At 33.4% G+C, this 23,122-nt stretch overlaps 1 protein-coding gene and 2 pseudogenes across 1 annotated transcript; 1 reads left to right on the top strand and 2 right to left on the bottom strand.

The window, feature by feature from the left end:
• Positions 1 to 4,334: 4,334 nt before the first annotated feature.
• On the bottom strand, positions 4,335 to 5,597 carry LOC132267625 (metalloendoproteinase 3-MMP-like; annotated as a pseudogene).
• Positions 5,598 to 12,507: 6,910 nt separating this feature from the next.
• On the top strand, positions 12,508 to 13,498 carry LOC132267622 (metalloendoproteinase 2-MMP-like; annotated as a pseudogene).
• A 7,824-nt stretch (positions 13,499 to 21,322) lies between these two features.
• Positions 21,323 to 22,575, bottom strand: LOC132315836 (metalloendoproteinase 2-MMP-like). Its single transcript, XM_059814248.1, has one exon. The coding sequence runs from the start codon at positions 22,444 to 22,446 to the stop codon at positions 21,472 to 21,474; it is 975 nt and encodes a 324-aa protein (XP_059670231.1). The 5' UTR covers positions 22,447 to 22,575; the 3' UTR covers positions 21,323 to 21,471.
• Positions 22,576 to 23,122: the final 547 nt, after the last annotated feature.

The following is a 23,122-nucleotide window of genomic DNA, read 5'->3' as shown; positions in this document are numbered from 1 at the left end:
TGGAGCTTCTACAAGATCTTCTACAGTTAGTAGAAATCTGCGTTCGGGTCTTGGCAAAAGAAGAGTTAGAAAGAGGAGTTACGATCCCAGTTCTCAAAAGGGTTGTGAGGGGACTACACAACATAATGGGAGAATGAAATCTGCATTCAGATGGCAACCGAAATTACAGCAGTCCTAACAGGGAGGCAAGCCCATGAGGACAGATGTGATATTGACTTGCAATAGTCTTGGTGACAATGAGATAGTTTATTCGAGTGCCATTAAGATGTGTGGGAGGCAAGTAGTTGGTCACAACAGAGATTCGATGAAAAGTCAAGGACGTCCTATTCTCCACAAGGGTGAGAAGATGACTTTCCATTAAAAGCCGGTGGTTTGTGGGCGGTTGGAAAAGGTTGCTAAAGAGATGTCAAACTTAGAGTTTCTAATGATGTTTTTGGTAAGCACTTAGAGTTTGACAGAAATACTGGAGGTATGATTGTGGCTGCGCAAAACATGCATGGGTTGAAAAATGAGAGCCCGAGGATTAAGTTTGAGGATGACTCAAACTTAACTAAAATTCTTAATTAATTTGTTTTATGGAGAAGATAGTTTGTTTTGCAGAGATACAGTGGCTCATTTTAATTAATTTGGTTTGTGTGATTGTTTTACCATTCAAAATCGGTTAATGAGAATACGCTCAACTTGAGTTTATACTTCTTATATATATATATATATATATATATATATATATATATTAAAAATCTATTAACAATTCTTTGTGTTTGTATGTGTCAGAAATCATATTCCAAATAATTGAACTAAACACAACGCCAAGCCTCTAAAAGGGAGGAAAGGGTTCAAGCCGGCTATGGTGAAAGGGTTTGTGTGATTATTTCATTATTCAAATAAAAATAAAAAATAAAACGAAGAGGAAGTTGACTGATTTTTTTTTTTTTTTTTTTCGGTAAATTAAAATTTTTTGGGAGTAAATGAAACAACCGATGTTCCCAGTGACTAAAGGTAACAAATTTAGTGGGTATTGATGGTTATCACCTGTTAGACTTAGATTTTTGAGTTCATGGAGTAAGATAATTGTCCTTCTCTTATATGCATGGAAGCCCAATTTAGGGCAATAGCGAGTCTATGTAGACTCTGTCTATCTGACATTTACCGTTTTAAAAATAAATTAAAAAAAAAAAAAAATTAGGACTTCTACTTGGTCTTGGATTGTGTTTTAACAATAATGAATCCATATTTTTATTTTTGAGTATTTCAAATAATTGTTCCAATTCAAAATTCAATATTCTATTTTTTATAATATTTTTAATTTATCCTCCTTACTTTGAAATTACAAAAGTAATGACGTTTTGTGAACCTATTCATAGACGGGTATATTTGAAAATCATTCCCTGACCCTATAATAAAAAAATATTAAAAATGATATTCCTAAACAATTAAATTCACAATATATATATATATATACTTATCATTGTTCAATAAAATAGTAAAATTTTGTGCAAGGCTCAAGATTAAAAAAAATATTTTGTGTAAAATAATGTGGAACTCCGGAAAATCTCGTGGCACAGACATACAGAAAGTAATATTGCATTCCGTTTGGTTTGTGTCCCCCTCTTATTTTCTCAACGGTTTACAATTCTTAGAATATAAAAGCTAATAGTGTGTAAGCATACCATTGTGAGTTCAAATAGTTTATTCTCTTTTTAAACGGAAGGTTGAGATCTCTCAAATTGAAAAGAAAAAAAATAAAATAATAAAATAATAATAATAAAAACTAATAGTGTGTTTTGTTGGGATGGGGGTATTCATTCCTTAGAACTTGTTTGTTTGTCCCCAACAATAGGCTTTCTCGTTTCATGGAACTTGACTTTGATATCAATTGTTAGAATTGTAGTATAAGACTTAAATTAGATAGATTAACCTTTAGGACTCATTCACTAATCAATGCAGGACTCATTTGAACGCCCACACCATTTATTTATATGTATACATTTTTATATATTTGAAATTGAAAGGAAGATACTAAGGCCAGTTTTATGCTGAGAAGTCTCAGGTGGCTTCATATTTTGTTGAATGGATTGCCGAACCGTACAAGGCGAGGTCATTGGCGTGTTTGTTGGAGAGAAACATTCAGAAGTGTACATACAATTAATGTAATTTTCATTTGCCTTGGAAGTTTCTTATTCTGTTGAGAGGAGGATCAGTAATGTATTACAGAGCTAACCAAACACTCTAGGGTCATTAGCGTATCCAACGGTGGGACAAGATAATCCAAGTGTACAATGTCAGGAATATGTTTAGTGTTCACATTTGCTTTGTATTGTTTAATCATTCTGTTGGGTCAGTGTGAATAGTATTGTTCATAATAAATAATGTCATAAGTATATTATTTAATATTCCTCCTGTCTCAAAAAAATGTGATGCTTTCTTTTTAATCTGTCCCAAAATAATTATTATTATTTTTTTTTCAAATAATGTATTTTACATCTTTTCATATATATCTTTAGAATTTAAAATTTTAAACTTGATTATTCAAAATTTAAAAAGATAAATTAATAACTTTTCAAGAAGACAAGATATGTCTCACATATTCCCTTAAAAATTCATACACTCCAAAAGTGACATCTAAATTAGACAAGAGAGAGTAGATTAGTAAAATAAAAGGTCAGAGGTTCAAATAGTCGACCAAATGTGCAGAGCATTTTTTAAGAACAGTGGTCTCTTGGTGGAGCAGGAAGTCTTAGGGGACCATCTGTTACTTAACGCATGTGAATTCTAGAATCAGATTACTTTCCAAACTCGAATGCGTTGAATCAGATTGTCCCCTAAGACTTCCTGCTCCACCAAGAGAACATTGGGGTCAATTTGTATGATTGTGAAACATGCGTGAGACATACTTTCCCAAGCAAATAATTAAAATGAATGATCCAACGAAAAATATTTTAGTAAGATGACCGATGTTAGCAATGAGGACCGGCAAAGTAAAACTAATGTTGTGTTCGTTTGATTTATTTATTTATTTATTATTATTATTATATATTTTTTTGCAGTATTTCAAGTATGGGAATAAAATGGAATAGATACTATATCGGCAATATTTTAGTTGGTACAAACTTGGTACCGTCGAAAGAGTGGTAAGGAGTTCGAGCTACATTGAAAACATGTGTGTGAGAGTTTGCTTTACCATTCAAAAAAAAAAATACAAAATAGTTTTTCATGTTAATTAAAAAAAATTCCTAATTTTGTTGTTTAATAGTTTTGGGAGGATGAAAATTTGTAAATGAGGAAAAACAAACATTTTCTTTCCTTCCTACCGAGCACAACATAAAATTTTAGACAATATTTAGGCTATCACTAGTGAGGATTTATACCATAACGTCGGCTGATGTGGACCAATAATAAATGGACATGTCATCTTTAATTACCAAATCAAATATGGTAGGTATATACCCACTTACTAAATCAGATTTGGTGAATTAATTACCATCTATTATTTAGTAATAAAAATAGAATGTGTCCATTTACTATTAGTTCACATCAACCGTCAATAGATGTAGATCCTCACCGATGAGAATGTAAGTATTGTCCTAAAATTTTTATGTGCTATTTCAATGGTTAGCATACGAATGTAAGTTTGGACTTACCAAAATAGATCACGCTAAGGAATTATTTGACCAAAGGGCCAGTGAGCCCCTACTTTTCAAAAGAAAGTCAGTTCAAATCTCGGCATATATGGGTGTAGAGAAAAACTCCTTCTAAGTACAAATAATATCAAATTCCTTTAAGTACAAATAATATCAAAACTCAAAACATTATGCATTTCTGGTCGTAAGAAAAACTCCTAGTACAAGTGAAAATATTATATACCAGATTTCTTCTCTATAAGGCTTCAGGAAAGGCTAAACCTAGACAAGAGTATTACATCAAACAATTATTGAACCAATTTAAAAGAAAGGTCAGTATTGAAGCCATCTACACAATTTTTTATTATTTATTTATTAATTCCCCCCCCCCCCCCCCCCAAAAAAAAAAAAAAAAAAAAAGGTTTTATAAAAGGGTAAAGATATATGTTGGATCCAGTTTGAAGTCTCCTTCAGTTGTTGCTGTTTTTAACGGCTTTTTTTAATTAGTAATGGCTCTATGGGCCTGTACTCTGTCTTGTTTTGGGCCACAAGCGTCTTTTGAAAACAATCCAATAGGCTCCAAAGTGAGCTTAGTATATTCAAATTGGTTATATAGTTGGGCCTGTCACGTTTTGGGCCTCAAGCCTCTTTTTAACAAAATCCAATAGTCTCAAAACTGAGCCTACGAGATTCAAATAGGTTAGTTGGGCCGCCTGTCCTTCTCCCCAATATACACTTGTAAATATTTTCTTTTTCTTTTATACAATTGCCTAAATTTATTCCAAAAACAAAACAAAAAAGCAAAAAACACAGAAGAAGTACAAAATTATGAACACCCTCCAAAACAAAACCAAAGAATACTATCTTTCTTTGGTAAATAAAAATTATAATTCCCTTTATTTCACTTGAAAAAAACAGTTTACAATATTGGGGTGACCTAAGGGTTGCACGGATCCTGTAGATTAGCCAGGACAAAGTCCCGAATACGCTGATTATTGAAAAAAAAAAAACACATTAGGGTGACCCCAAAACAATGTACTTAAACATGAAAAATAAATCACACTCCTCAAATATTATATAAAGCTCTAATTCCATCAATATCTTCCACATCCAGACCTTCTGTTACACCACTAGAAACAGATGGATACATGATAGCATTCTCAACCGAATTGGTGCCTAAGTCCTAGAAGAAGTCCAATTTCATGCAAAGCAACTGTCTCCAAGTCAATTGCACCCGAAGTTGCACCATCAGATCATGTCCCATCCGCATCAAAGTGAAACCTTCCATCGGTTGGCGCCCAAGCATGAGCCAGGGTTCCACCGTGCCCATCAAATGGCCTTCCATCTCCATGATCACCTCTCTGAAAAATAAAATTGTCATGTCAGCATTTGCATAGTCAGTTTGTGCAAACGTGAATGTGTTACAGAAGCCCATTGGTTGAAAGCTCGTGCCATGACTCCAATGGCATCGAAGCGAGTGCCTGGGGGAAACCCATAGGTGAGTTGTGTGTTAGCGTCTGGCCATCTTGGGTAACCATTAAAGAAAGAATAATGACCAACTGTGTGAAAAGTGTAGTGGTGGCCATTACTCTTCTTGCCAGCTCGCATCCAACCTTTGCCGTTGATGACGTCTGGAACATCACATCGAGGCATCATCATCTTGGATAGGGTAGGAGTGTCGAGTGCTCCTGTGGGGTTCAGATGATAATTGTGCTGGTAAGTTTTGATGGCAGACTCCAGTAGATCGTCGAAGTCGTCATTATCGAAATATGTGTGGTTTTGGGGATTGAGGTTGCTCATATAACCAAATTTTTTAAGATAGTTTTTGAGCATGTGGAGTCCCTTAACATTGTCACCCTTTTGACACCCTTGCAAGGGTTTCAGATATTCAAAGGATGAGTGTGCATGAGAGAGGTGAGGAATGAGTATAAAGAAGAGGAAAATGCATGAGAGGAACAAAGACAATTTAGATGCCATTATCACTTTAGTTTAAAGAAAATGAAGTTATATATAATTTTTGGATGATGAAGTTGCTCATTTGTGCAGGTCTATTTATAGAATTCTTTGAGGAAAAAATAATAAGGAAAATTACTATCAAATTAATCATACGTGATTTATATATATCATTTTTAAAACCTAGTTGTGACTTTTACTTGGTCGTGCGAATTCATATCGTAGACTAAGAATTATAGTGAGGAATTTATTCAATTGGCCAATCATTAACATGCATCTAATACTTAATTGTACGCTAGTAGAAGTAGATTGAATAAGATTCCTTCAGTCTATATATATAAAGCCAAAGTAGAACAATTCTGTTTCAATTACTTTGCAACATGGTTTATCATTTTATTATAAAAACAAGGAGAATTTCAAATTGCCAATTATTATATTCTAGTGTGTGTTTATTCACACATATATATGTTGTTATCTCAGTACTAGGAAAGATCCAACTTTTAGGCAAGTTTTATTGCTTATTTATGGGACAAAAAATAGATGCCTGAAATGTGAAAATTTAGTGCTTTATCAACGAAGACCATTTATCATGTTAAAGGTGTACAAATATGTCGTAAATATACTTGTGTCCTTTAATGTAACAATTACGAGAATCTTTTTATAAACCCGTAAAAAGTAATTATAACAAGGCAAAACAAAGAAACCTTCTAAATGTTATGTCGTAAAAACTCACATTTCTTGCACATTTAATAGTTAATTAAGATATCCAAACTATATGAAGGAAACTGAAGAAGATTCTATCTGTCCATTGTTGTATTAGGCCGCGACAGCATCTGAAATTTATTATTATTATTATTATTATTATTATTATTCTTATTATATATCTAAATTTGTTCTAAATTGTAAAAACAATCCAACTAAATTAATAATTGAAATAGAAGTATGGCCAATTCTTAATAAAAACATCTATTAATGTCAAAGCTGCCATTATTATTATTATTATTATTATTATTATTATTATTATTAAGGTAGTTTGAAATATTTTTATGTTAATGTTTGAACCCGCCACATTTCAAACATGCCACTTAGGGCTGCAAATAAACTGAACCGAGCCGAGCTTTGGGTTACTCGGGCTCGGCTCGTTAACCTCAGAGGGGTGTTCGGGCTCAGTCGAGCTTAGCCTAACTAAGCTCGGGCTCGACTCGTTTGAAATTCGAAAAGCTCGGGCTCGGCTCGGCTCGGCTTGGCTCGGGTTCGGTAGTATACCAAACAATCACTGATTCAAGAAATCGTCATTACATCTTTCATGAAATCCAATTTCCGTCTCTAACCAAAAAGAAATCAAACCTCGAATTGATGAAATCTTTATTTTCATCTCCAACAAGAAAGAAATTGCACTCCAAAAAAGAAAAAATACATCTCAAACAAAAAAGAAATTGCACTCTAAGAAAGGAAAAATAGGAAAGCTGAACAAAATTTAAAATGAAATCAAGCCTTTTAAGGTTTTATCCTTCATCTATAGTATTGTTGCACTACTCTGATCGGTCGACCTTGAGATCCATTAGAGAGAGATGAGCTCTATGTTGGCATGATGTGGACTGTTGGCAAGATCTTTCAGAAGTGAAGAGGACGTGCCAGACTTGTGTTTCAAGGGTTATTCTTTTATCTTTTTCTAACTTTATCAAATCAATGGCTTGGATGGATTATAAATTAATGGATGTGATTCAATCTTGTTTAGATGATGGGCTATTTAATTACAAGTGTTTGGGCCTGAGCTATTTAATTACAAGTCTTTAGGCCTTATTAATGGGATGGTTAGAATTGGACCAAACTTGTATGGGCTATAAATATCTTAAATACTAAATATGGGCTTTGTGGAATGATATTACAAAATTTCCCTTTTACTTAACGAGCTTGTTCATGAGCCTAACGAGACGAGCTCAAGGTTGCTCAAGCTCGGCTCGTTTACTAAACGAGCCTGAAAATTGAGCTCGGGCTTGACTCATTTACTAAACGAACGAGCCCGAGCCAAGCTTTTAACGAGCCGAGCCTAAGCTGTTCATGGACAGCTCGGTTCATTTGTAGCCCTAATGCCATTGTATATATAATTCCACTTTCTTAGCAAGATGGTTTATCATTTTTTATATAAAAACAACAAGAATTGCCAATACATTCCAAAAAAACGAAAAGAAAAACAAGAATGGAAAATTGCCGATTATTAATTTTAATATGTATTTATTCACGTATATTTTTATGTCGATCATTAGACTTAGGAAGATTCAACTTTTAGCATTAAGGTTAGAAGTTTCTTATTCTTCTTAAATGAAGACCAAACCTCACACATTTACCAGTAAAGATTAAATAAATCAAATCTCAAACATGATTATATATATATCAGGCATTGGTGCAACCATTTCTTTAATTTTTTTTAAGGATAAATCATCATTGGTGCAACTTGAAGAGATAATGTAGACAGATCAATGCAAGTCTGACAGATGCATGGCCATAGAAAGAAATTATTTATTTGTCCAAATAACCTTTACCATTTTTGGATGCTACTTTTTATGCATGTAAATATTACTCGTGTATAAACGTATCACTCATATGTAGGCAAGTATTATTTTTTTGGTTTAGGCAAAAGTGGACCTAAAAATAGTAAGAGTGTTTTGGGCAAATGAACCATGTTTTTACATGTTCACGTCAGCATTTTGGACAATTTTTTATTTTTATTTTTTAAATGTCATAACTTTGACTCCATAAAATAGTATATATATAAGATCCAAAACTTCATATATACGTACGTGATTGCCCCTAGCTATTAGTGTATATACCATGTGGCAATGTTACGACCAAGGACTACATATGAGTGGGTTCGTATGTAACATAGTATAATAAACAGTAATAATATATTCAAGAAAAAAACAATAATAATAGAGAATATCACAATACAAGTTAAGCGATTCAAAGAGTAATTCTAAGAGGATTATACTTTATTTTATCATTTTTAAAATCTAGTTAATTATTCCACGTTAATTTGACTTTTACGTGGTCGTGAGAGAATATTCATATAGTAGACTGAGACTTAAAGTGAGGAATTGAATTGGGCAATCATTAGCATTTAACACTTTTTAATTCAGGTATGCTGCTATACGAGGGCGACTGAAGAAGATGGTTTATCATTGTTCTTCTTACAACAACAAGAATTTCAAATGACTAATTATTATATTCTATTATGCATGTGTTTATTCATATAGAGTTTTAGAATATCCAACTTTTAGCATTATTCAGGTATGTAACGACCCAAACCGGGGGTCCGAATCGTTAACCGGATTCTTAATCAAACCCGAAGACGCACTAGGGGTAAAATAGTTATTTTACATTATAAGAGGTTAATCCACCTTAAACTAATCAAATGAGATTTAAAATGATCATTCTAGTCATTCCATGATGCTCAGTGAGGTTTAACGGTCATCGGTTATGAATTCCCAAAAGTACCCTTACTCGGTTTAAGGGGAATTCCGACATTGTTCCAGTAAAACAATCATAACTCTCAATATAAATGGAATTTGAAGATGAGGTTGGTCTCATTGGAAAGCTAATTCAAAATCCTTGAAAATGGACTAAAAAATGACCCATTTTTTATTTGAAATGAGGGAGATATGACCATTTGAAGTTCGAGTTAAGAAAAAGGATCAAAGCAGCAAGGGAGTCGGCTCCCATTTTGATGGAGCCGCCTCCATTTGCTGAGGGAGTCAGCTCCCACTCTGATAGAGCCGGCTCCATGAGGAGCATTTGCTGAAAAATACTTACTGGATAAGAAAGAGCCGGCTTCCAAAGGGGGAGAGCCGGCTCCCAACCTGGGAGGTTTGAAATTGTTACCCCAAGTGCATTTCCAAGTTATACATTCCATCCTCTCATCCGAACATACATGAATGGCAAAAATAAACAATTTGATAGGCTAATTCAAGGAATTTTACAACATGGCAATGTAAAGAAACTTTGATCTCATCATTCATTCATCATCATTCTTTCCATTCAACTAAGAAATAATACATAGTCATTACATTTAGCCCAATTTACATCAAAATAGTATCAAGGTCCTTAGTTATATTACAAGGCCATACTAAGCAAATTTATTACATTTCAAGATGGTGTTTTACAAAAGAATGACTCATGACTACAAAAGGTTACAAAATACACTTCAAGCCCCCTCATGCTTATGGAGGATTGTCATCCAGTATCTCTTTCCCGTAACCTGAAAATGTTAATAATAAAGGAGTGAGCAAATTGCTCAGTAAGTAATGCCTAAGATACACCTCTTAAGACCTCGTGAATTCAAACAATGAATGAATAGAAATAAGAAAGCGGGATTATGCTACGCCGTGGGAAATACAATACAATTTCAAGGTCATAAGTAATAATGTCGTGTTATAGAATGCAATATACCCACTTTCAAAATCCATTCCATTCATCACTTTTTAAACCGTTAACACAACCTGCCCCATGGCGACACCAGAAAAAGATTGGCTACTGTCCCTGACCCATGGTAATCCCGTGGCGTCATTTAGGGCTCAGATAACTCAACCACGTTAGGGCGATCTCCCTAATTCCCTCTAGATCACATTAACGCCACAGACCCTAGGTAGCCCCTAGGCGTCCGAGTTTTCGTAAACCCTTTTATCAGACTTTTTCCCAAAAACCCCTTTCTTTCCATTTCAAAACAACTTTCCCATTTTCATGCCCAATGTCATGCATGAATGCATCATGCTTATCCAATGATATGTCAAGTGTGGAATTCATGCTTCACAAGTCAAATATTCACCACATAACATGCCTTGCAAGGAATTTGTAAAACTACTACTAATCATGCTTCCACATTACTAAATCTAACCATATAGACAATTAGCCATGTAGTATCATCATTTAAGCATGCTTTTGCATATATATATATCAATTAACACATAGTCAAATAATTCATTCACAACAACTAGGTAATTACATAAGAAATCTACTCAAGTAAAACATGATATATGTCAATCTATAAGGAATAATTCACAAAAAGTCAAAGAGGTTATGTATTAAAAACTCCTACCTCTAAAAATGCAAAAAACCCCAATTTGAACCCTCAAATTCGAAATTCTTAGTTTGGCCAAATGGTGAATTGCTCATATCAACGTGTAGATCACAACAAGCTCTTCGATTTGTCGCAAACGGCACCAATAAATTCAAAAAGATGAGAGAATAATTGAAGTTTGAAATTTGTGAAAAAGAAAAAGGAAAAACAAGAAAATAAGAGGGAGAAAGAGAGTTTATGGGGAAGAGAAAGAAATGAGGCCAAAATGTAGCCTCTTGGCCACTAAACAAAGAAGTAGTGGGTCCCACCACCACAAAAAAATATATATATATCTTTTTAATTTTAATTTTCCACCACAAAATTGTATATGCACTAATATAATGCAACCACACAATTTAGCATTTACACAATTTAATTTATGCACAAAATAATTATGTATGGTATGCAATGGACCCGTGACACTACTCCCGTACACAAAAATCCCGATAGTGGGTCCCACCCGGAACCGTCCAATCCGAAAAATAGAAAAATACCGAAATAACAACCATTGCATTTTCAGGAGTCTTGAACTCAAAGAAATGCTCCAACTAACTCTCGGACACACCCGGCACACCCCACGGTGTCCGGCACCCAAAACGAGAAAAGACAAAAATATCCTTGAAAAATCAAAAAATTTTAGAAAATGAAAAATGGTAAAAATTGAAAACATTACAAGATAAATATTTTAACCCTTATTAGTTTAGTTGTACTACTACTATATAACGAGACTAAAGATGATTCCTTCTATCTATTGTTGTATTTATATATAATATTAATTACACTTACTCTGCTTAAATAATAGAACCTTCTCTCTAATTTCAAATATAGCACTTACCTCTTCTCATGTTCAATAACACAGACCTCCTTGTCGTAAAAGCTTGGAAAAACTATTTCATCCTTATATACCGTAAGCAGGGCCCATGAATTAAAATAATAATAATAAAAAAAAATTTAAATAAAATAATTTTTTGTGGCTTGTCTAACTCAGATTCTTTGATCTTTTAACCATGTTCGTACTTTCTAGATTACCATGAATGTGGGATTGAAAGAAACAGGAAAACCGATTTACTTTACTTTCTTTTGGATCTAAAACGCAAGAATATATATAGCGAGTATTTTTAAAAATTGAGTGGAAATATCAAAATGTGTGAGAAAGAATCATGAATGTGGCAAGCGGTAGAGAGTGTAAAAGAAATAATATATTTTGGATCCAAAAAAACAATGGAGGCAAGAATGTGAAGTGTGTTATTTTTATCAATTAAAAGGGGGCATTTTTTAATATGGCTGTTACCATAAGATTCATGGTAATCGGTTGTGATTGAATCATTAATATGGCTGTTAGCATAAGATTAATGGTGGATTTTAAGGGTCTCTATCGTGGTACATGTTCGCTGTCCCTTTGACTACACTTATTACATTAAGGTAGGCTGACTTCATGTGAGGAAACGAGAATCCTATTAGGTGTCCCAAAGACTAGTAGTGAGTAAACGAGAAGGCATACCCTACCCATAAATTGTTTCGCGCTCAACAACTTTGACTCACAGTCAAGGTGACTTCGAGATTTGATAACCTGGCATGACGTCTGATTTTTTTTTGAATAGCAAGTTGCACCATCGAGGTTTGATGACTTGGCATGTCATTAAGTTTCCTTTGTACTCGACGGTTGTACCCTCGAAGTTTAATTACCTAGCATGACGTTGAGATTATCTTTAGGCTCGCGAGTTGTGGTCTCAAATTTTGATGACCTGACAAGGTATTAGGTTTTTTAGACTTTTCAAGTAGTTACGTGATTACTTTCCTTTCTTTTTTAATTGACAAGAAATGCACATTTATAGAGATTTGAACCATAGATCTTCTAATTTAAAAGATAGAGAAGTACAGCTAGAACACACTTTTGATGGTCCATGTGACTACTTTGTTGACCATAACTCAGTGATAATCGTATCTAAATTGTCTATGTTCTTCTCATACATTTTCCTCTTCTTTCTGCTTTTCCTCTCCTCTCTTGTTCACACTCACCCTTTGAATTTCAGAAGCCCTTGCAAGGGTGACAATGTTAATGGCCTCCACGAACTCAAAAACTATCTTGAAAAGTTTTGTTATATGAGCAATCTCCATTCTCAAAACCACACAGATGACAATGACGAGCTCTTAGAGTCCGCCATCAAAACTTACCAGGTCAATTATCATCTAACCTAATTGATAATGCCGCGATCTAGAGTTCCTGATATCATCAACGGCACAAGTAGGATGAGAGCAGGCAAGAAGAGGCCTCACCATCATGGACATGGCCATGGGCAGCACACCCTCCGCAAATTCTCTCATTATTCTTTCTTTAATGGTTACCCAATTAGATGGCCAGCTTATAAAACACACCACGCCTATGGGATTCCGCCCGGCACTTCCTCCGACGCCATTGGCCCATGGCACGAGCTTTTGATCCATGGGCTTCCGCAACACAGTACTTCACATTTGCACAGACTGACTATGGAGAGAATCCAAGAGGTGATCATGGAGATGGACGGCCGTTTGATGGGCCTGGTGGAGTGCTGGCTCATGCTTGGGCACCAACTAATGGAAGGTTTCACTTAGACGGCGACGAGACGAGGTCTATTGGGGCATATCCAGGTGCAGCAGTTAACTTGGAGACAGTTGCTTTGCATGAAATTGGACACCTTCTAGGGCTTGGACACAGCGAACCGATGAGAATGCTATCATGTATACATCCATTTCTAATTTTCTAGTGGCACCTCCAAATTAAGGTCTGAATGGGGATGATATTCAGGGAATCAAAGTTTTGTATAATGTTTGAAGAGTGATTTGTTTTCCACGCTTCAAGTGAAATAAAAGAAAGTTGAAATTTTTGTTTACCCAAAAAAAAAATACTCTAGGATCGATGGAGCTCAAAAGACAGTATTCTTTGGTTTTGTTTCGGATGTTAGGACAAGAAATGGAGCATATCAAAAGTGAATTCAAGTAAATCCGAGTTAATAAATTCCATATATATTTCTTTTTTTTGGGTGTTATATATGAAAATATTTTTTAATCACCATATTTTCCTGCAAGGTGGGCAGCATGCGGGCAGCATATATCTCCGTCGGAGTTGATTAACACTAGATAGGTCAAGAAATACATCATATTTGAGGTTAATTCATATTAGTTAATTCGTCCCCTTATTTGTCTTTTCGAGTGAAGAAGTGTTGATAACAAACAGATGCGTTTAAAAGTTGTAGGCATATGTCGAGGTGCACACGATACAGTTTGGCATGATTTCAGATTAAATTTGAATCAATCCGATCCCAACAGTTTCTTAAGAATTAAAACCAGAATTAGAACCATTGCACTTTAGAACCAAACCAAACACTAAAAGACTGATTCGTTGATCTGAACCAAATGAAAACCTCTTTTAAAAAAATAAGAATAAGAATAATGTAAATAAGATACTATTAAAGGTCTTCCCAAATCAATAGTAGTACTTTCCTGCTGATATTATAATATAATTACACTTAATGCAAAAATAAGTGAAGAGATATTAGATTATATAGTATTGAATAAAAGCATACAATTTTTCATATTGTAAAAAAATAATAATAATAATAAATAAAAATATTAATCCTCACAAAGTTCACAAAGTACGAAGTCGTCTAGACCATGTAGGCTTACATTATGTTTTATAAAATCATTCACTAAAATCTTTGAGTAACACACTTTGCATCTTCTCTAAAATTATTCATAAGAACTTCATAGTAATCTCTCAATAACAAACAAATTTATTCATCCCGGTTTTGCTTAGTTTGAAGGAAAAACAGAGAAAGAAATATAGAAAGATTCAAACACATGACAATTAGAAACGCCATTAAGGTTAACAAATATTATATGGTTATTAAAGATAATCAAACACCAAATTTGTTCTCCAATCAAATAATAATAAATTCGTTAAGAGAGAATTAAAAAAAGAGAAACTTGAAGAAGAGGAATAAAATGGTGCCATTGGAGCACCAAGGGAGCGACAAACTGGTTTCAATAGCAAGACCAATCTACTTCCATTGATTAAGGAATTAAAATACAATGACGTAAAAGCTTCACAAAAGCTCCTCAATGGCAACAAATTGTCCGGAAAATTCAATCTACTATTTTTATAATATTCCCAATTTATCATTCTTACTTTGAAATTACAAAAGTAATGACGTTTTGTGAACCTATCATAGACGGGTATATTTTAAAATCATTCCCTAACATTATAATAAAAATATATTAAAAATGATACTCCTAAACAATTAAATTCTCAAAAAAGGATATATATATATATATTGTGCGATAGAGGGGGTATTACTTATCATTGTTTGATAAAATGGTAAAATTTTGTGCAAGGTTCAAGATTAAAAAATTATTTTGTGTAAAATAATGTGAAACTCCGGAAAATATCATGGCACAGACATACAGTAAGTACGTTTGGTTTGTCTCCCCCTCTTATTTTCTCAACATTTTACATTTATTAGAATATAGAAGCTAGTAGTGTGTAAACATACCATCATGAGTTCAAATAGTTTAATCTCTTTTTAAAGAGAAGGTTGAGATATTCATCCCTTGGAACTAGTTTGTTTGTCTCTAACAACAGGCTTTCTCGTTTTATGGAACCTGACTTTGAAACCTGTTGTTAAAATGTTAACCAATTAGGTAGATTGAGATTTACCCAATATAAGTTCTAGATTTCATTCTTCACAAATCAATGTAGGACTCATTGGACCGCCCACAACATTTATTTATATGTATACATTTTTAGATATTTGAAATTGAAAGGAAGATACTAAATTCAGTTTTATGCTGAGAAGTCTCAGGTGGCTTTCATATTTTGTTGATCAATGGATTCCCGAACCTTACAAGGCAGGGTCATTGGCTTGTTTTGTGGAGAGTCAGAGAGAACATTCAGAAGTGTACATACAATTCGTTGAGGGTGAAATTCACGCGGTCCGATATGACACCGTTTTCCTACAAGGAAGAGAGAAGAAAATCGATAAACCTTGACGGCATCGGTGTGGTGCCTGCAAAGAGCTTTCCGACGGTCAAGTTAGTCACCGGAGATCTAAAACGAAAGCAGGAATTTAATAATAGTTTTTTTGTCGTACCTTATTCCTGAGTCATCGTCCTATTTATCGTCCCTTCACTTATTCTCGATAAGGGAATTTCATCATCCTCATCTCATGGGACTTATCCCAGACAAATCTTATCCTTGATAAGATTTGTCATCATTCCCATGAAAATCTTATCCTGCATAAGATTTGTCCTCTAATAATAAAATATTATCGTTAATTACCGAAAAAACCTGACGGCTAGTCAACACTTGGTTGTCTCTATCGTGAAGTCAAGATAGGTTTATTTTTTCCAATAACAATTAATGTAATTTCCATTGCTTTCTTATTCTATTGAGAGGAAGACCGTATCAGTACAGTATTACATAGCCAACCAAACACTCTGGGGTCATTGGCGTATCCAACGGAGGGACAAGATAATCAAAGTGTACAATGTCAGGAATATGTTTTGTGTTCACATTTGTTTTGTATTGTTTAATCATTCTGTTGAGTCAGTGTGAATAATATTGATTATAAAATTATGTCAAATGTATATTGTGATCTAGTGGTATTTAATGAAGGTATTTAATGAAACTTTTAAAATAAAAGGTTGATAGTTGAAATTGTCTGCCAAATGTGTAACGCATTTTTTTTTAGAACAATGGTCTCTTGGTGGAGCAGGAAGTCTTAGGGGACCATCTGATTCAACGCATTGGAGTTTGGAAAGTAATGTAAACGAATTGAAGTGGACTAGAATTCACATGCATCAAGTCTCGTGTACTTTGGGGTCAATTTGTATGACTGTGAAAGATGCGTGTGACATACTTTCTTAATCAAATAACTAAAATTAATGAGCCAAGGAAAAATATTGTAGTAAGATGACCGATGTTAGCAATGAGGATTGGCAAACTAAAATTAATGTTGTGTTTGATTGACTAACTGATTGATTTATTTATTCATTTAGATGCGTGTGACATACTTTCCTAATCAAATAATTAAAATTAATGAGCCAAGGAAAAATATTGTAGTAAGATGACCGATGTTAGCAATGAGGATCGGCAAACAAAAATTAATGTTGTGTTTGATTGACTGGAGCCAGTCAATCAAACACAACATTAATTTTTGTTTGCCGATCCTCATTGCTATATATATTTTAATAGTATTTTAAGTATAAATGAAAAAAATAAATAAATCAATCAATCAGTCAATCAAACACAACATTAATTTTAGTTTGCCGATCCTCGTTGCTATATATATTTTAATAGTATTTTAAGTATGAGAATAAAATGGAATAGCTACTAAATGGGTAATATTTCAGTTGTTACAAATTTGGCATCTACGAAGGAGTGGTCAGGAGTTCGAGCCGCATTAAAAGCATTTGCATGTGATCAATCAATCAGTCATTCATGAATAAATAAATCAATCAATCAAACACAACATTAATTTTAGTTTGCCGACCCTCATTGCTATATATATTTTAATAGTATTTTAAGTATAAATGAAAAAATAAATAAATCAATCAATCAGTCAATCAAACACAACCTTAATTTTAGTTTGCCGATCCTCATTGCTATATATATTTTAATAGTATTTTAAGTATGAGAATAAAATGGAATAGCTACTAAATGGGTAATATTTCAGTTGTTACAAATTTGGCATCTACGAAGGGGTGGTCAGGAGTTCGAGTTTCATTGAAAGCATTTGCGTGTGAGTTTACTTTACTGTTCAAAAAAAAAAATTAGTATTTCTTATTAATTAAAAAAAAATTAAATTTTGTTGTTTAGTAGTTTTGTGCAAAATCGATTAATGAGAACATGCTCTACTTGAGTTTACACTTATACTTTTTTATTATTTTTTTGTTTTTATTATAACAATTTTTTGTGTTTGCATGTGTTAGAAATGATGTTTTAATAATTGAACCAAATATAGCCTCAAGCTCCTAAAAAGGAGGGAAGTAGTGACGACTTAGAAAATTTTGTGAGAGGGGCGGCGTTTTAATTTATCGGGACAAACTTATATAGTGGGTCCATTTTTTAAATTTCAATAGAGCTTTCTTCATAAATTTTAAAAAATTTAAAGTATAAAATACAAAAAAAAATAATCCTGTGGGGTAAATTGTAATTTTAGTGGGGGCATGTTTATAAATTCTCAAAAAATTGGGGTATAAAATGCCAAAAAAAAAAAAATCTAGCGGGGGCGAATTTTAATTTTAGTAGGACATCTTCATAAATTCTAAAAAAAATTGAGGTGTAAAATGAAAATATAAAAAATCCAGTAGAGGCATCTACCCCACTGGTCCTATGTTGGGTCCGTGCCTAGAGAGAAGCCTCAAGTTTGGACGTGGTAAAAGGTTGTGTGTGATTATTTTACCATTCAATTAAAAATAAAATTAAAAAAAAAAAAAGAAAAAAGAAGAAGAAAAAAAAGAAACAACTGATATATATTTTTTTTCCAATAAATTTTTTATTTTATTTTTTTGGATAAACGAAACAACAGATGTTCCTAGTGATTAAGGTAACAAATTTAGTAGGTTCTGATGGCCTTATGGTAAGATTTACATTATAATGAAATGACAGAAAATTAACTCTGAAAACAATTCTTAAGAATTTAGAGAACAAAAAATAGTTTTCAGAGAACAATAAAAGATAATTCTCTGAAAACAAATCTTTAGAGTTTTTTGTACAGTTTTCTATTTTCAGTTTTATGAGAACAGAAAACTTTTCTCAGAGTTACAAGCCAAGTAAGGTCAAAATTTTCGAGATTAGCATTTGAGCTCAGAGTAGGACAATACTCCATAATGTAAAAATTCCAATAATCTCATCCCAGAACATATAGTATTTCCACCCTGATATTCTCAACATTTTACATAAAAATAATATATAAAAGCTAATAGTATGAATTTGAGTGTGTCTAAATATATATATATATATACATATATTTGAAATTGAAAGGAAGATACTAAGGTCAGCTTGATGCTCAGAAGTCCCAGGTTGAGTCATATTTTTTGAATGGAATGCCGAACCATACAAGGCGGGGTCATTGGCGTGTTTTGCATTAGAGAAGCTTCTGATTGTGTTCAGAGGAAGACCAAGTTGATATTATTAGTATTATTATTACACACCTGACCACACATGCTAGGGTCATTGGCGTGTCCCACGGAGGGACAAAATAAACCAAAGTCCAAACGGTACAATGTAACTCCTACTCCAAGTTTGCCTGAGAAGACGACCAACAGTTAGTGGCCAACTATAGAAATTCAATTTTGAAAAAAAAAATAAAAAAATTGTGTAATTTGATTCTATTTTGAGAAAGATATATATAAGTATTACCTTGACGAAAGATAAATAATACAATAAAAGTACCATTTTAACTAAACAAAATCTTGTAAACTTTAGTAAAATATGATTATTAAAAATAAAAAAAAATAAAAAAACGAAAGAGGTATAAAGCCTTTGCAAAAAAAAATACTAATAATAAAGAGGTATAATAGTAACTCGTGAGTAGCTATAGAATTTTTCATTTAATAAATAACAACTAAAAATATTAGGATATATGATATCATTGTTGCTATTGGTATTTTTGTCATTTTGGTATCATAACACTTTAGGGTCCGTTTGACATGCAATATGTTTTAGGCGTTATATTTTTGGTCAATACCAAAATAACTATTTTGTTATATAAGTGTTTTGGATAGAAATCGGAACCATACATGTTCGTTACGAAAATTTGTTTTGGAAAATTCATAAATTTGTTTTAGTTTCTCCGCTATAATACCAAAATATACAATATCACAAATTTGGTGATATAGGTTTGGACCAAAAAATATGATATGTTATGAACTATTCTAAACTAATATCACCTGTCTCAAACACGATATGAGCCTAAATTTAAAGACCAAGACCAAAAAATAATATCATAACATATTACAAACAGGCCCTAATTTTTCCCGCTTTTCGATAATGCAAAGACGTGCAAATCAAGATTAGTATATGATTTAGAATATTTTTTCATATAAACACCATCTACCAAAAATTTCTAAGTACAAATATTCATATATCTTTATTAAATGAGGGGACGTTAGTTTAATTTTTCTTTTTTCTCTAGTCGATCATATATGTATGTGATTGGCAATATATATATATATATATATATATATATATATATATATATATATATTATTATAAATGTAAACGCAGTAATGATATGTTGTAGTGAGATTTACTTTAATAATGTAGGCTTCAAAAGCAAGACAAAAGAGTTTAAGTTCAAATATGTATGAATTTTAAAAAATACAAGTTATATTTATCTTCAAGCTCACTAAGTGTGAGGGTAATAAGTAAGTTTTTAGAAAAAGATTCGGGAGGCCAATTGATTTTTTTTAGGAACTTTGGATTAAGAGTTGGACATATTTGTAAAACAACTATACATAAACATATATATATTTATTTTTTTGGTAAAGTGGAAAAAACCCTTTATAAAGAGTATTTGTGCACGAAAGTATTTTTTTGTGCAAATCATTTTGATGACATACAAAAAATGATACATGCGTGCATAAGAGTAATATCACTGTGCACAAAAGTAATACTTACATGCGTAAAAATAGTATTAGAAAATAGTAAGGTAGTTTGGGCACAAATGAATAATATTTTTCCTTGTCCACATCAACATTTTGGTAAAATTCATTTTTTCAAAATATCACGACTTTGATTATATGAAATGGTAAATGTAATTATCTCTCTTTTAAATTTAAACAAAACATTTATGTGTCGTTCTATTATTGTGCCATATCTACAGTGAAAAATATATTTTTCCTCGTGGGAGAGGAAGGTAATATTATTATTTTTTTTATAGTTGATACTCACACACACATGCCTCCACAGACCCTTGAACCCTTGGCCTACTTTTCGGAGGTTAAAGACTGATACCTCCATGGCCATTCGTAGGAGGATAATATTATTTAAAAAAAAAAAAATTACACATTCATTTTCACATAAAAGATGCTAGAGCACAGAACTAAAAATATACAATTGCATGTATCAAGAATGGATGCTTACAATAACTATAAAAATCATACATTAGGTTCGAGCAATCCCTTCGGGCTACGATCGCGGACATAGTTCGAGTTTTACTCGATTCGTATGGGTCCTCTTGCACAGATCCCGTGTATTAGTCGGAGCAAAGCCCCGAATACCCCGATTATCAAAAAAAAATAAAAATAAAAAAAACAACCACATATGAAAGGCCAATCTCTGTAATATATCATTAGTTTTCTCCAACTGCTTTATATTCAAGTAGTTTTCAAGCCTCCTGAGAAGGCTAGGATATCTCACTAAGCCTTCTAAAATAATACATTACATCACAACAAATTGCATTAGTGCACTTGTTCCAAAGTTAGAACTGTGAGAATGCCTAGTGTGACTGAAAGAGCAGTTGGTAATTTTGAATAACAACCTTCTTTCAAACAGAAGAATAATATATATATATATATATATATATGCGGATAACTTCCACTGAAATTGAAATTTTCTATTACATAATTAAGCTAACAAGCCGCGAGTACAAAACTCTTGTTGAATACAGGTTCATCATCAGTATTCACTTATTTTCTTTTTCTCATGGTAGCAACATTATGACAATAACATAAAAGAAAACACCATATATAGGCTTATTATATATATATATATAGTACTAATTAACGCAAGGTTCTACCATGTACTTAAGAAGAGTACAAGGCGCGTATTCCTTGGATGTCATCAGTATTTAGATCTCTCCTGATAGGGTTATGAGAATACGAGGCGAACATAATGGCATTCCTATCTCTACTGTGTCCAAGCCCGAGAACATGCCCTATCTCATGAACTGCAACCGATTCCAAGTCTATTTGGTTCATGCTCGTCGGATTAGTACTCCAATTCTCATCAGCATCGTAGTGGAACCATCCTTTTGTTGGTGCAAAAGCATGAGCCAATGTACCACCTGAACCATCAAATGGAGCCCCGTCGTTATGATTACCACGATGGAAACCAATAACAATGTCTCCGGTTGCACCCTGGGGAGCTTCCACAAAAGTGAATGGGCTCACATTTTGCCATTTTTGGAAAGCTCGCGAGCACACAGACCTCAGTGTTTGCAATCCCACAACTTGTGCACTGGATTGGAAGCTATAAGTGAGACGGGTTTTTGATAGAGGCCACCTCGGCATTCCTGGGAAGAATGTGTACTGAGCAACCATGTCGAAAACTTTGGGGTGTTTCATTTTTCTGCTTGGAAATGAGTTTGTGGCATTCACAATATTATCAGGAACACCACATCTTGGGAGCATCATTTCTTGAATGGTTTCGGAGTCTAAGCTTCCGGTGACCTTCAAGTGATAATTTGATTGGTATGCTCTCACTGCAGCCTCTAAGAGGTCGTCGAACTCGTCGTCATTTGCATGGTTGAGATTGCTCATTGTAGTAGTGGTAGTCTTTGAATGATGATGAGTACCAGTAGTACCATAGTTCAAGTAGCCGAATTTCTCGAGATAGCGTTTGAGCTCGTGAAGGCCCTTCACTGTCTCGCCCTTGTGGTGTCCCTCCAAGTGCTGGAGGAACTTGAAGCCTTTTTCGGGTGGTTTCGTGTGATTTTTGGATTGAACGGTGACGAGGAGGAGAAGGAAAACACCTAAAAGAAGAGAGAGATTAGGGGCCATTGTAAGTTTGTTGTAAGAACAGATTAGGGTTTGTGTTGGTTTTTGGTATGTTTTGGTGTCCCAAAGACTGCTAATTTATAGAGAGGTTACGTAAGTGCATGTTCAAGTTTTTCATCACATACAATTATAATCAAAGAAGTCAAATTTCGAATTAATTGGGTGGAAGTCTTTAAGCCATTGATTGGGGTGCAGACTTTGGGGTCAATAAATTAATGTAAACGAATTGAAGTGGACTAGAATTCACGTGCATTTAGTCTCGTGTACTTTTGGAGAAAACTGTCTACTTTAAACATTATAATTTAAAGGAAGGAAGCCCGGGTTTGTGTGATTGTTTTACCATTCAAAATCGGTTAATAAGAACACTCTCAACTTGAGTTTATACTTCTTATATATATATATATATAATGAAAATTTATTAACAATTCTTTGTGCTTGTGTTAGAAATCATATTTCAAATAATTGAACCATGCACAACGTCGAGCCTCTAAAAAGGAGGAGAGGGTTCAAGCCCAGACGTGAAGAAAGGGTTTATGTGATTATTTTATCATTCAAATAAAAATTAAAAATAAAATGAAGAGGAAGTTGACTGATTTTTTTTTTTTTTTAATTCCGGTAAATTAAAATTTTTTGGTAGTAAATGAAACAACGGATGTTCCCAGTGACTAAAGGTGACAAA

The sequence above is a fragment of the Cornus florida genome, unplaced genomic scaffold (genome assembly GCF_030987335.1).
Source record: "Cornus florida cultivar Cherokee Brave unplaced genomic scaffold, ASM3098733v1 CherokeeBrave_3.0.0_Hap2_Chr07, whole genome shotgun sequence".
Lineage (NCBI taxonomy): Eukaryota > Viridiplantae > Streptophyta > Magnoliopsida > Cornales > Cornaceae > Cornus > Cornus florida.
This window is presented reverse-complemented; position numbering and strand designations above follow the sequence as displayed.

Excerpts from the sequence above, each read along its gene's own strand:
- LOC132315836 (XM_059814248.1), bottom strand. The coding sequence starts at position 22,446 with ATGGCCCCTAATCTCTCTCTTCTTTTAGGTGTTTTCCTTCTCCTCCTC.